This window comes from Ailuropoda melanoleuca, chromosome 1 (genome assembly GCF_002007445.2).
Source record: "Ailuropoda melanoleuca isolate Jingjing chromosome 1, ASM200744v2, whole genome shotgun sequence".
Lineage (NCBI taxonomy): Eukaryota > Metazoa > Chordata > Mammalia > Carnivora > Ursidae > Ailuropoda > Ailuropoda melanoleuca.
The window spans coordinates 189,327,230-189,342,103 of record NC_048218.1 but is presented as its reverse complement, the minus strand read 5'-3'; the positions used below and the strand labels follow the sequence as shown (position 1 = coordinate 189,342,103).

Below are 14,874 nucleotides of genomic sequence, written 5' to 3'. Positions count from 1 at the left end.
TTATTGTTGTCGTTGTTCTTTTTTGTTTAAAAAATAATGTGGTGCTTCCCAAGGCTGCTTTGCAGACCCACTGACTCTGGTACAGAATGCTCGTTTGGCCAGCTCTGCGCTTTGGGGGAATCCTTTCGCCTGAATAACTGGTGGCCGGCTGTGGCCAAGCCTGGGCAGAGCTGACCCCAGTGAGGGATGGAGGCCAGCCAGGCCTTGCCCTGTCACACACAAATAGCTCTTCTAAAGCCCCTCCAGCAAGGGTGACAGAAAACAAAGACCAGGGGGCAAAGTTAATTTATTTGGATTTTTTTTAACAACAAAAATTTTTTTTAAGTTACAAAAAAAGACAATCATTTACATTTTAGAACTTTCACACTCTGAGAATGAGCCATGGTGCCAGGTTTTGGTGAGTGAAAGGCTTCAAAGATCCCAGCCTGCCTCGTGGTAATGACTGTCTGGGTCCTATTCTCCAGAACGGGTCTGCCTCTGCCCATCTCATGAATCTCTCTGTTCTAGAACTTTCGACTCTTAACCCTTTCGATATCAAACTTCAACATGTCCCTTTCCCTCCCGTCTTTCCTTTCTCTGCCTTTCTGGCTGCACATACCTTCACCCTGTGTCTCAGCACAAACAAAACAGCCTCCCCCCTCCAGACAATTCACATCCCTCGCCTCCTGCAACATTGCCTCCAACTCCTCTCTCCCAGCAAGCTCTCCTGGTCTCCCCTGCCCAACGCTACCTCCAGGGAGCATTACCTGGCTCCAGGGACACTCTGGGAGTCAGAGGACCTGAACTCTATAGTCTTGGCTCGGCTCCCTGTCGGCTGCTATGGTCCTAGGTTTATTTTTAAATTGTCAGCTAGGCTGCTTCAAAGGGATGTGGCTACACAGTAGTAAATTCTGCTGTGCCCTGAAAAGCAAAAATGCTACCAAGTGCAAGCAGGGTTAGCCTGCGGGCCCCTGAGCCCCGCTGGCCCTCAGCTTGGCATTTCCTGCCCACTGAGGCCAGCGGCTGGGTCAGCCGCTCGGTTGCCATGGTGAGAGGCCAGCCTTTGCATGCTGGTGTGTAGAGTTTTTACCATCTGGAATGCAAGGTCCCTGAGGGTAAGACTGGATTTTAACGTTTACTTGGTGAGCTTCTCCAGCCCATAGCACCAATCAGAGTTGATAGCTTTGATCCAAATTTCCTTGGGCAGATCCACCACCTAGCGTGTGATGGCCCCATCACAGAGGCAGGACGGTGGAACACCCAAGCCTCCTCATTCCTCCCCCCAGACATGACCTCTCGGGGGAAGGGCACTCCTGGAGGCCTGGCCTGGTGGCCCGGCACTCAGCAGTGCTGGCCCAGGTCTTGGGACCATCCACTTAAGCCCACAGACCTTCCCACTGGAATAAAAACCCACCGCGAATGAGTGGGAAACATGGTCTTGCTTTGGGTGAGCCGGTCGGATGAGAACCACAGTTTGGCATGCACAGCCCACGTAGGGCTACTGCCGTGTTAATCCTGTGCGGGATCATCCCTAGACCATTCCAAGGCCCAAACCAAGGACCCCTGCTCTGGGGAACACTCTCTCCAGTGAGGGATCCGCACTCCCTGATAAGAAAGACCTCTGTCCAGAAGCTGAAGAAGGCCAGAGCTCACAACTGCCCCGAAAAGCATTCTTCAGCGCCACTCCCTCCATGGGCGGCTGGAAAACCCCCACACCCCCCCGAAGGAGTCATCTTTTCATGAAAACCACACTAAGTGGTTGCAGAGATGAGAAAATGACTCCCCCCCAATCCGAAGAACCCATTAGGTTCAAATGTAATTCAGAAAACATTCTGGATCCTTCCCCTTCCCGCTAACACGTTCCCCCACCTCCAGGTGCACACATCTATATATCACAGATGACAAAATTCATCTTTTTTTTGAAATAACCTTGTCCTTGGAGATCCGCTCATGGCAATGCCATTGCAAACACTGTAATTTCATATCCGTCACAGTAGAAACAAAGACAGTTACCAAAGAACTAACTTGAAAGCCCTCAAGTCACTAGAAATGGGTTTGCCTCAGCCAGGCCCATCAGTGGGATTGGAACCAGCATCCCTAGCGCTGGCCGGCCCCAAAGAGTCTGGAAAAGCGGATGTTTTGCTTCCAATCCATCCAGAATAAAAGGCATAATAAATAACGTGTTGCTTGGGAGTTGGTAGCTATGTGGATGTCGCCTTCACGATGCTCCCAGAATTCTCAGACAGAACCTCACTTGATGGTCCAAAGGCTCGGCGGGTGCCTCCTGAAATCACCCCGGGTCACGCTGAAGCATGCAGTGAGGGGGGCGGTGGCACAGGAAGGAAGGCGTTTGTGAGAACCCAGATCAGTTCACTGTTTGCCGGGTGGGTCCCCCTTCCCGGTGAGCATGGCATCATGCATTCTATCTTTGCTTTCCTGCCTTGGAGGCTTGGACCTTTGGAAGAGTGGCCCTGAGGTATGAGAGAAAAACGGCCCGGGGTCCGGATAAAGGACACCCACACGGGCTCTCTCCCAGAGACACCCAGGAGCCCAGGGCTCTCTCCTCGATGTGGGCAAGAGAGGCCTCCGAGGCCTCAGCACCCAGGGCTGAGGTCCAGCCGCTGCAGCATGTCCTGCAGGGCCGCCTGCAGCCTGCTCAGGGCCACCACCTCCGTGGAGTACAGCGAGGCTTCTAGAACACCGCCCAGGCTCTCGAAGCTCTCCAGGCCCCTGGCCCGGGGCAAGGGGCAGCTCTTGGAGGAGGCCAGCAGGTGGAGAAGGTCCCGGAGGTTCTCCAGGTCATTAGATATTTGGACCACATTTCTGGAATGCAGACTGGTGAGGATCTGTTGGTAGATGGCCAACGTCTGGTCCATCCTGGACAGACTGAGGACCGGGTGGAGCCCAGGAATGAAGTCTAGACCAGCGACCCTCTGTTTGGAGGAGACAGCCTGCTGGGAGAGAGGAAAAGGGAGAGTGGGATCTCAGAGAAGTCGGTTCTGCAAGGCCTCGGCCTCTCCCGTGAGTGTGGGGGTCCACTCTCTTGCTTGCCTCCTGTCCCCCTTCCTCACCACCCTGGCCCAGGCCCTTGTTTCTTGGGCCCCAGGGGCTGCCAAGCTTGCAAGCTGGTCTCCAGGACTTCTGTCTTCCTGCCCTTCCCAAATCATCCTGCCCTCCCCTTCTAGACCAATCTTCACAGGTTGTTCCCTCCTCTAAATGGCCTCTGCTGTGGAAGCAGCCATGAGGCCCGATTCCTACTTAGTTAAGTCTCTTCCCCAGGCACTGAGGTTCTCCTGAAGTGCCTCTTCCCGTCCTCTCCAACTTCCACCCCCAGAGGACTTCTCCTTCCCAGTCAGGTTCTCCAAGGCTTCGCACCCCCTCAGGGATGAAGGCTGGACCCCCTTGAAGAGTGCCCCACCTCATTCCTCTGCTCCAGTAACACTGGTTACCAGGCGGGGTTGTCCCCTTCCCCACCGCCTGCAGTGCTCTCTCTTGGCATCACCCAAGCTGGGACACTCTTGATCTATCATGCGTGGCCTTGTGAAAGCATGGAGACTCACAGGTTTCTTTCTATAAAATGCCCAAGACTCTATGTAGTTCTGAGCTGTCCCTCCTTTGGCCACCTAACTTCTCCCTGGCTACCGAAGGCCACTGTCAGACATGCATTAACAGGCAGGAGATGTGGAAGTTTCTAGATTGCTCCATGCTCGGGGAGCAAACAGGCTTTTATGACTGGGGCTACCAAAAACCACAGCTAAAAACCTTTAATGAGGGCATGCTGTGTTCTGGTTCTGTCGGGGGCCGGGGAGGGGGCTGGATCACTCGCTTTATCTAATTGAATCTCATAACAACCTTGTGAAGTCCCTTGTGATAGTCCCACTATCGAGCTGCGGAAACCGAGGCTTCAAGACACTGAGGAACTAGCTTAAGATTTTACGGATAGAGAACAGAAGGGTGAAGATTCACATTCGGTCTTCCTAATTCCAAACATAGCCCTCATCTGCGAAATGGCCAAAGGTCTAGGCCTGTGGACCCCAGGACTCTCGGTAATAGGGAGAAGCTTCACAGGGCCAGAGTTCAGCTAGGAAGAATGCACAATGTGGGGGCCTGGGTGCCTCAGTTTATTAAAGGTCTGCCTTCGGCTCAGGTCATGATCCCAGGGTCCTGGGATCAAGCCCCAAGCTGGCTCACTGCTCAGTGGGGAGCTTAGTGTACCCTCTGCCCTTTCCCCTCCCACTCGTGCTCTCTCTCTAGCTCTGCATCTCAAATAAATAAATACAATTAAAAAAAAAAGAATGCCCAATGATAAGCATATTCTAGCAATGTGACAGAGGCCCAGAGAGGATGCAACTGGGGGCCTGGTCACCTGCCAGTGGGACACAAGGACCTTTATGGCTCCCTCTGGTCCTGCACTAGGATTCCCATCAAGGAGGAAGGAGAGGGAGGAGGTGGGAGGGGGAGGGGAGAGGAAGTGAGAAGGCAGCTGCTCCTGCAGGAGGGAGAAGTCAAGGCCATTATGGCCCCTACATGGGGCTGCCCAGGCCGCAGCTAACATCTGAGGTCCTGGTTTTCCCATGGGCTGGCCAGAGTTCAGTTTTGTCTTCTCAGACCCTCCCTACCGTGTGTGAAATGTCATTGATCCTGGTGACAATCGTCTTGATGAGTGTTTTGGTGTCATCCTGCACTTTTCGGATGGGCACGGCTTCAATATAGGACAGATAGGGCCAAAGCCACAGGAATCGGCACAGGGGTCCACAACGCATCTTCCTTCCCAGGATGGACTTCTTGGGCCTGAAAACAAAGGAACCACACGTAGCAAGTCGCTGGGATCTCAGAAAACACCCAGGCACCCTGTTACCAACCACATTATCGGATGTGGATAAAAAGGAGACTTGCAGGGCGCCTGGGTGGCTCAGTCGTTGAGCGTCTGCCTTTGGCTCAGGGCGTGATCCCCACTTTATGGGATCGAGCCCCGCATCAGGCTCTTCCGCTGGGAGCCTGCTTCTTCCTCTCCCACTCCCCCTGCTTGTGTTCCCTCTCTCTCTGGCTGGCTCTCTCTGTCAAATAAATAAATAAATAAATAAAATCTTAAAAAAAAAAAAACGAGACTTGCTTTCTGCCACAGCAATAATCCCCTCAGTGTCCCAAGACAATTTGTTATCTAGAATTACATTAATGAAATGCATTTCCTTGGGGAGGCAAGGCCTGACCAATTAATCTACGAAGTGGTGTGGGACAGACCACAAAGCAGTAAGCCAGGGCAGGAGCAAATGGACATTGTGGTGATGATATGACTTTATTGCACGCCATGAGGAAGAGAATGGGCTTTTAAGGTCTGGTCTGAATCCAGCCATTTAATAGCTGCCTGACTTTAAGCATCTCCCATAACCACTAAAAACTCCACCTGCATCTCCTGCAATATACCTATCTCTAGGCTTTTATGAGGATCAAATGAGACAATGCATGTGCGAGAGCTTTAAAGGTGTTGTGAAATGTACCCTATTATTATCCTTACTACTGGAGATGATGTTACTTGTCCTCTCCATTACTCTCCCACGGCGGCCTGCTGATGCCTCTGTGATGGCATTTATCACTGGCTTTATTACTTCCTTTCTCTCCCACCAGGAGCCTGAATGCAACCACCACTGGTGGAAGGTCTGTTAATGTGTCAGATACAGAGCTGGGCACAAGGATACAATCGTGAACAACAGATGTTCTCTACTCTCGGGTTGCTAATGCATTAATAGGAGAGAGAAACAGGTCAGCAGGCCATTCCAGTACAGGAAGAACAAATTTCACGAGGATGAGTGCAAGCAGTACAAAGGGGGCTCCCTGGAAGAGGTGTCACCTGAGTTGAGTATTAAAGACCCAGTAGGGGTAAGAATGGAAAGCGGTTGCCACAAGTGGTCAGAAAACAGCTGGTTTAAAGACATGGAGGCAGGGACGTCTGGGTGGCTCAGTCAGTTAAGCGTCTGCCTTCAGCTCAGCTCATGATCCCAGGGTCCTGGGATCGAGTCCGTATCAGTCTCCCCGCTCAGTGGGGAGCCTGCTTCTCCCTCTTTCCCTGCTGCTCCCCCTGCTTGTGCTTCCTTTCTTTCCAATAAATAAATAAAATAAAATAAAATAAAATAAAATAAAATGGAGGCAGGAGAGACTATATAACACGTTCATCCAGAATGTTTGACACTTTCAAAGTCATGGAACAATGAATTCTAATATTAATAAGATGCAGATCCTTGAGTAAGCAGCAAAGTTCTAAGGAGATACATAAGACAAAAGGTAATACAGTTAAGTGTATGTGAGTCTGTGATCCATGCTAAGGTTGTGTGCATGAGCCTGAAATGATAATCAAATGTAAGTAAATATTAGCATGAAGGTTCTGGAGAAGGCAAAAAAGTTCATCTCTGTTTTTTATGTCCTGCCTCATCTGGGTCTTGATAAAAACAGATAATAACATTTCTGTCCACAGGTGGCAATATTAGTATAATTCATATTCTGGCAATATAATAGGAATAAACTGTCCATTTATATATTACTTACCATGCTTGATCAAAGGCATGCTTTTAATCTGAATTTTATGGAAGAGGGAAGTCGAGGGTCAAGAAGATACATTAATTTGCTCAAAGTCAAACAGGTGAGTGGCAGAGTCAGGGTTCTGCTTAACCCAGAGAGGCTGGGGTACTTTCTCCCCACCCCACATTTTCTCCAGCCTTTAAGGAGAGCCCCAAATTTCAAACCACCCCAATACTCAACCAAGTATCTCCTGGGACCATGGTCCTTGGAAACAAATACCCTGCTCTAAATGAAGCTATGAGATTGTACCCCCATATCAACTTCGAGTATGAAAAAATCCCAAGTAATTCAGGAGGAGGCACTTCAAGTGTTTCTGGGCTTGCTTTCTCTCTTATAAAGTCGAAGCTCCCTCTATTAACTACTGATTACATAAGTAAACATTTCCACCAGATGTTTGTGGAAGGAGTTAAGTAGCGCTAATCCCCAGTATGGTTCCCCAAAACCCTGGCAAAGGTGAAAAGTATAGTGGTTAGGTCCCAAGGTGTTAGTGAGCCCCTAGGCAAAAACACTTCACATCCCTACAGCATCGGGTCCCATTAGTAAAATGGAACGAATAACACCACCTGGCTCAAAAGGGTAATTGAGACAAACCTGTCAAGCCCCTGCATATTGCGCGTGTATGTGCTGAAGGGTGGGGGTGGGGGGCAGAGGTCAGCAGTTGGGGAATTGTGTGATTACTGGGGTAACACTGCCCGTAGCCAACCCTGAATCTAGCCTTTGGCCCGCTGCCTCCCCTGGGCCATCTCAGCAGAGTGCCTGGCATTTCTGGGTGTCCCCCCTGCAGCACAAGATTGAACGGTACCCTTTTCTAGCATGCTTGCGTAATGACACCCTCCTTCCCGAGAGAATTTATTACCAGATTAATTCTGGTCCTAGTCGCTCTCCCACAATGGCCACCCTGTAACACCTGAATGGGGAGACAGTTTTACAAGACTCTCTATCACCACTGATAATACGCTTCAGCGGACGCAGAAAAGACACTTCGGTTCCTTGGAATGGGGGATGGAGAAGCTGCTGCTAACCCCGCCTAAGAGGAGGAGGCCCAGTTCAGGGGAGTTCTGTAGAGAAGCCATAACGAGTCCACCTGAGATCAAAGTGCTGGAGAGAACGTGGCCCGCCAGCACACACCCCACAACACGCATGCTCCCGTGCACAACACACAGCATGTGCACACACACACACAAAAACACACACACACATCAACACACCGGACCCTTTTACTAGAGGCTGCTAGTTGTCTCCCATAGCTATTCCTCCCTTCTTCCAAGTAATAGTATATCCAAGTTTAGAGGGTGATGTGCCTTCCAGAATAAATCCTACGCTTCTCTGCTTCCCCCAACTAGGTTTGGCTATGCCACTAAAGTGGCCACTTAAATAACAGCACGAGGCTGTGTGGCAGTTCTTGGGTTGTGTGCCTTGGCCTCTTCCTCGTTCATCCCTCCCTCCACCCCATGCCTGCATTGTGGACATGGTAGCCGGGGTTCTGGCGCCATCTTGAATCATGAGGAGGAGAGGCTCACCTCACAAATGGTGATGTGGACAGCTGGAGGTCAGGTCCCTGAGGACTTTGTAGAACTGAGGTGACATACTGGCCTCAGACCGCCCGTCCCTGGACTTGTGCTGTGCGTGTGAGAGACATAACCTCTGTCTTGGTTAAGCCACTGTTATGTTGGGTCTCTGCTAAATGCAGCCAAACTTAATGCGAGCTGATTTATACACCTGGATATGGGCATCAGGACAGAGTGGACGTCAAGTGTTCCTGGGTTCCCCTGAGTGTCAGTACCTGGGTGGGGCCTGGTTGTGGCCCAAGACGGTGGTGCAGATGGCCGGTGAGGGCAGAGTTCAGGGCCTGGAGAGGGGAGGGGTAATTCAAGACAGCCCCCACAGCCTCACTAAGCACAGCACCTGACACCTAATAGTCACTCAATGGATAGCGGATGGTGGACAGCTAACGTGCATTGATCGCCCACTGTGGGCCAGGTACAAAGACAAAGAGGACATGGAACCACTGGAAGGTGGGAATCAGGACTCGGGAGGGATGGGAGTGAAGACTGCGGGGTTTCCCAGAAGCCCAGGGAATATACTGCAGTATTTTAGGCTGTCAACTATTAACATACATTATTTGCTAGAGATAAAAGTAAAGAACAAAACTGTGCTCTTGATCAACCAGTTTACATAATTAGCTATAACTCCAGGAAGAATGTTTAAACAGACAGCATGCCCAGGGTAATTCAGGGGAGGGAGACGTGTGTAAAATTACGAACTCTGGAGTTCAGCAGAGCTCTGCTCGAGTTGGGGTACAGAACCTTGGACAAGCTTGCCAAGCTCTCTTAGACTCATTTCTCTTGTTATAAAGTGGGAATGCTACAGACTGTAATTCCCACTTGAGGCTGTTCTGTAGATGAAATGAGACAATGCATATAAAGGGCTAGCTAATACACTAGCTGTTATCACCACTATTTCCAGTAAGGAATCAAGGAGGCTTCTTGGAGGAGGTGGTATAGGATAAGGGCAGTAGAGTCAGGGGGAACTGGGTCTGTGAAGGTGGAGGAGAGGAGAAGCCCAGCCGAGGGCTCAGAGGCTGATGAACACCTGTGAGCTCAGGCTGAGGTGGCTCACAGCCAGCACGGGAGGTGTGATGGGCCAGGAGGTGGGGAGGGCTTGGGCCCCAAGGGCCACATAGGGAGGCTAGGCTTCTTTCGTGGAAGTGAGGAGCTCCGACTGTTCCCAGGCTAATGCTTTCAGCCCAGGTGACAAGAAGGATGGAGATGGAAATTGGCGACGGCACAGGGAGGGAGTTGCAACGCCGCGGATTTGCTGGTTGCAGCTGGTGGGACCTCAGGTGGACCCATCCAGCTGATGGCCAGGATTGGGAGTCACATTCAGAAAAACAGGGCTGCAGATGGAGACCCAGGAGTGCCCAGGTGGAGAGGGCTGAGGTGGGAGGAACTGGGAGGAGAAAGGCGATTGTCAGCCAGCTGTCTGGGCTGCAGCACCTTTCCTCTCTAAAAGTTTCCAAAAATGGTTTTGAACCTGTAGGAGCTGTCATTTTCTGAGAGTTAAAAGATGAACCGCTGAAATGTTGATACAACATCCTGTCTCTTTTGTTTCTCTCTGCCCACTATTCAAGCAGAGCCTGGGGAGGGAGATGGGCACCGCTGGGGAAGGTGTGGCCAATGGGCCGCATGCACACTGGCCAAGGCCTCCCCTTCCCTCTGCTAGCTCCCTGCCCCCACTCCTCTGCTCATCCTCTGGACCTCCTGTTCACTAGCTTTTGCCTCCTGCTGTCTTCCCTCTCCTTTAATTAAGACCCTGACGCTCTGTGTCACCTCTACCAGCATCCCCTGCCATGGGTGCCCTGGAGAAGAAAAGAGAAAACCCAGAAAATGCAGCCTCCCAGGGCAGCACTAGAAAAGGAAATGTCACCACAGAAAACCGTTCCAAGGCAGAAGGAGAGGCTCATACAACCACACCTTCCATCTGACCACAATTTCCCACTCTCTGAGTTCACCTGGGACCTGGGGGCTGGGCCCAGCTCTATTCATACTTAGCTGACCACCCCCACCCCCCGCAACCCTGCCCCACTTCTATGCAGGCCCCCCACCTCTGCCTTCTCCACGGACAAGCTCACCTCCCATTTCCCCAAGACGCTGGTGGTCTCCAGATGTGACCTCCTTCACCTCCACTCTGGTCCTAGGGGATGAGGCAGACCAGGTGGGGCTTCTCTGTCAAGATAGGGGGGTGCTTCTCTAGATCCAGGCTGGAAGGTTTGCTGGGCCAAGGTCAGGCCTGCCTACAGCCTTCTGATGAAAGCAGTGTGGGGGTGTGTGTGGGGGAGGTGGGGGAGAGCTTAGGGTCACAGAGGCATTTGCTGGTGGAGGCTGCTAGCCTTGAGCTATCCAAAGTCCCTTCTTCTCCTGGCTGAAAGTGCCAGAGGTTAGCTTGGTCCCAGCACATACTTCTCTCTTCCTTGCTCTTTTCTCCAGCCATTGGGATTTCTACACTCCTCTCTTTAATAATCCTCGGTGTGCTAGTGTGAATTAAATTCAGATAATTTGGTATTTGCTGTTAATTATGAGGGAAAAGCTTTGGATGGTCTAAGCCTCTCCCTGCAGAAATTCTTCCTGTGGGCTCCCTCCCATCCTTTCCTTCTACTCTCCCTTCCTTCCTTTCTCCATAATTCTAAGCTGGAAGGGACTTGGGGGCAGGGGAAAAAAAACAAAGGATGAATAGAGACAGAGAAGACTGGATCTTGGTCATTCAAGGTACTCAGAATCCAGTGGAACAAACAGAAGCTAAAATAACTCATTTTAACACAAACTCATCAGGCTTATGAGGGAAGGAGCATAGAATCTGGGGAGCACAGAGGAAGGTGGTGACTCTGGGGAGGTGAGGACAGCTTTGTAAATGAGGCAGTATTTGAACTGAGACCTTAAACACAGGAGTCCCCAGGGGGAAGAGGACAAGCAGGGCATTTCAGACCAAGGCAAGCATGGAGTTAGGGAAAACTATGGTGGGTTTAGGAGAACTCAATATGGCCGAACGATAGAGCCTGCGAGGCTAGAGAGCTAGAATGTCCCAGGCTTGATTCCACCTCGTGGGGGATCTGCCCTATTAAGAGCGCGTGCGCACGCGCGCATGCGCGAGCGCACACACACCCCCACCGCGTGCGGGCCCTGGAGGCCATGTCTGCGTGACTAGTGGTGGGCAAGAGACCGAGAATACTCTCCTCGCTTTCCTTATCTCTCTCCTCCCTTTCCTTATCTCTTTCTCCTCCAAACCCTGATTAGGTCAATCAGCATCTCTCCCAGGAACTGAAAGCAGGGCTTCAGAGACCCCAGTCTGTCTCTACGGAGGGCTTAGAAGTTCCGGGGGAGCCGTGGTTGCCCTCCGGTGCACGGAGTAGCTGAGGAAGACCGGACTTCATCCAGTAACAGGTGGGTACAGTCAGTGCCGTGCCTGAGCTCCCTCCTGACTTCTTTCTGGTTCCCAACCTCATTGGTTCTGGGCCCTCTCTGTCCTTAGCCTCCACTGTGAGATACTCTTCCATAAATACTCACTTGAGTATGTTCCAACTCTCTGAATATATTTTTTAATCCAGGGGACATATAGATAAACAATGTAAGAGGACCAAGTGTCAAAAAATCAATCTCACCCTTACTATGAGGGACACGCTTAGAGTTCTGGTTTTTAGGGGCGCCTGGGTAGTGCAGTCGTTAAGCATCTGCCTTCAGCTCAGGGCATGATCCTGGCGTTATGGGATCGAGCCCCATAGCGGGCTCCTCCGCTGGAAGCCTGCTTCTTCCTCTCCCACTCCCCCTGCTTGTGTTCCCTCTCTGGCTGGCTGTCTCTCTGTCAAATAAATAAATAAAGTCTTTTAAAAAAAACATAGAGTTCTGGTTTTTAAATGTTGGTTGCAATATATTTTTTGAAACCCTGAGCTAGCCTGAGTGGTTTTCTCTTCTTCGCAACTGAGAGCCTTGTTTGAGAAATGTTAACATACTTAACCAGCAGCCAGAGTGCGGGTGTGGGGGTGACATTTTTCCGACTCATCACAAACCACCTTTAGATCTGATCCCCATCCTGGATGACAAATAGGTTTCAATTCCAGTGTCAACTCTGCTCAGTTTTTTGTGGAGGGGACCTGGAGCTCCATCCAGCCTCAGGGGAGAGGGTGCCTCGATCAGTTAGTGCGGAGTGCCAGGCGCAGGACGCATGGCCGCGCTCTTTGTCCCAGCAGCTCCCAAGGGCCTGGCGCAGAGCAGGTCCTCGTTAATATTTCTTGGAAGAATAAAGTATTTCCCATCTCTGATCTTCATCGTTTAACCAGGTTCACCGACCTCTATCACCGTTCACCTGCCCCTGTCTCAAAGTCACATCAAAGAATTCACTTCTGCCCAGCAGGAATCCCTAGGAAACTTCCTTAATGAAGGCAGGACACACTTGGGCTTCCAGGTTTCCCCTTAATGGGGACCTTGGTCGGTTTCCTGCCCCTCAGGTGTGTCCTCCGGCACCCCGTATTTCCCCGTTCCTTTCAGCTTCCTGATTTCTGCTCCGTCCTGACGGTGGTCCCAGGGGCTCCCTGCCTTAGTCCCATTCATCAGCCTGGCTCCAGGCCTTTGCTTGCTTGCTCAGGGGCTCCCGCCCTTCTTGGAGATCTCTCCCCCTCCTTTCTTCTCTGTGGCTTCCCCCCTGCCCTTGCACTCCTCCCCAGCCTGCTGCACCCCAGAGCACAAGCACAATGTGCACACAGATGGAGGTGAAATCTTCAATGCGATCAGTGAGATGTCAGCGGTGACACCCATCACGCACCCCGTTTTGGGGAGCGGACAAACTGGGCCAGAGAGACTGTAAAATGCAGTTTGAGGCGTATCTGTTGTCACACATGGAGTAAGCGCCCAGAATTCCCTGGGTCCAGGCATCAGGTGTGTTTTTAAGCAAAAACAACCTCTTTCTATTTCTCTGAGACAATTGTGTGGACAAAGAAGAATTTCAAGGCTCCGGGGGGGGGCAGGCCAGAACAGAGCTTCTGCCACAGACTCCTACATGGCCTCCCAATTGACTGATTGCAGGACAATTTGGCTCGATTTTCCCTGAAATCACATGCATGCTGTTCAAAGATGCACTCCCCACAAGGACTCTACTCCCCTGAAGCCCCTTCTCTCTCCCCAACTCCCACGTTCCCTTGTTCCCTAGTTCTAGGCTGCAGAGGGGGCCAATGACCTGGGTTCTGTGCGGAGAGCTCTCCCAAGCGGCCACCTCCACACCCTGCACGGGCCACTCAGACACGAGAGGCATCTGCCTGGGGCGGAAAGGCAGGAATTCACTGCAATCTCCCTGGCTCTGTCCTTGGCGCTTGGAGCCATTTCCTGGAACGGAGGGGGGTGGAATATTTCCCCCAAATACCAAGAAGAGTTATTTTGGGCATAAGATGTACAAAATATGAGAAGGACGCTCCTTTGGCCAACATGGACACGTTCCCCTCAGCCCAATGTCCTCAATTGCTAGAAAAGGGAAGAACCTAAAAATATCCACTGTTTTTCTCTTGCCTTTTCCCCCTACCTAAATGAGAGAAATGATCCCCCTGGCCTCTCTGCAACTGAGGACATGGGAATGGTTCTGCAGAGCAGCCTGGTGGGAAAGACATTGGGTACCCTCTCTCCCACCAGTCCCAGCTGACTGCTGCCCACCTCAGAACTCCACAGAGCAAACTTCCCGCGGTTCCTGGTGCCTACCACAGGGAGTCCTGGAGCTCGTGCTCCTGGGGCCTCGCCTGCAAGTACCTGCCCTCTGCCCCGCCCACCCCAAGAGCCTTCCAGCAGAAATCAAACATCTCAGCCTCTCCCAAACGGCTATTCTCCAATGACAAGCAGGCAACTCGTCTTGGATAGAGCTCCACGTTAAGGAGTCACAGTTCCAAAATGCCACCATCTTGCAGCTATGGAAACGGGCACGTAAAGGCAACCACACCCACAGTGAAATGTAAACCCGGCGGGGAGAGGAGGCGGACTCTGCCCGGGGCCCACCTGCCCACAGTGGGTGTCTGCCGGACCGACAAGATAGCTGCTACCAGTGAGAATCATGCAGTAGGCCTTTCCGTGACCCGCTGCTCTGTCACCTCAGAAAACCCCAATTTCATCTGTGATCAAGAAGGCAATTTGCTTGGCTTTGAGGCCGGTGTGGTGAGACTCGGCAGAATTTCTCGGAGATATCTGGGTTCTTGCCGACACTTTGCTCCCCACCTCTACCCCACAGTGGCCCTGTTCTAGGCTTTGGCCTTACACAGATCCTCGCATTCGCACATCAGAGATGAACACCCCCACTGGAGAAAGATGCCGGAATTCCCAGCCACAGAGCAAAGCTAGTTCTCAGAAACGGAACACTCATACCGAACCCCCAGCAACCCCAACTTAGTCTTCTTCAGATGGGGGCAGGGTACCCTGATCTTTGGGGATGTGCTCAAGGCAATTTCCAAAGCATCTCAGCAGCTGGGCTGGCGGCTTGGAGGGTCCCCTGGGACCCTGGCTGGCTCCATGGCACAGATTCCTGCTCCGTGGGCACTGGCGCAGCCCGGCCCGGAACCCAGATCTCCCCGGCCGCCTTCCCTCCTGTTAGAACTCCGGGACAAAGCCGCCATGGTCCAGAACCAAGCCTGCCGCCCTGCCCCTCGCCTGCCTCAGTTTCCCCGGCGTTCAGGGTGGGGTGGGGTGTGGTGGGGTGGCTGGCCAAGAAAGACCAGAGGAGAAGGAAAGAAGAGCGTGCCCAGGGCCTTACCTCGCAGCTGCTGGCGCGCGATTCCTCCAGGGCTCCATGCCTGCCCGC

At 52.0% G+C, this 14,874-nt stretch overlaps 1 protein-coding gene across 3 annotated transcripts; it reads right to left on the bottom strand.

Annotated features, from left to right (window-relative positions):
• Positions 1-274: 274 nt before the first annotated feature.
• LEP (leptin) lies at positions 275-14,874 on the bottom strand. 3 transcript variants are annotated; one of them, XM_011230106.3, is made up of 3 exons: positions 14,827-14,874; positions 4,599-4,770; positions 275-2,933 (listed from the first exon to the last, which is right to left on the bottom strand). In XM_011230106.3, exons 1-3 carry the CDS (start codon positions 14,862-14,864, stop codon positions 2,574-2,576), a joined length of 570 nt encoding a protein of 189 aa, XP_011228408.1. In that variant the 5' UTR covers positions 14,865-14,874; the 3' UTR covers positions 275-2,573.

What these genes read in the sequence shown, in the direction of transcription:
- LEP (XM_011230106.3), bottom strand. Translation starts at nt 14,864, where the DNA reads ATGGAGCCCTGGAGGAATCGCGCGCCAGCAGCTGCGAG. An exon ending in CGCGCGCCAGCAGCTGCGAG is followed by an intron (nt 4,771 to 14,826) that starts GTAAGGCCCTGG and finishes CTTTGTTTTCAG; the next exon opens with GCCCAAGAAGTCCATCCTGG. An exon ending in TCAATGACATTTCACACACG is followed by an intron (nt 2,934 to 4,598) that starts GTAGGGAGGGTC and finishes CCTCTCTCCCAG; the next exon opens with CAGGCTGTCTCCTCCAAACA.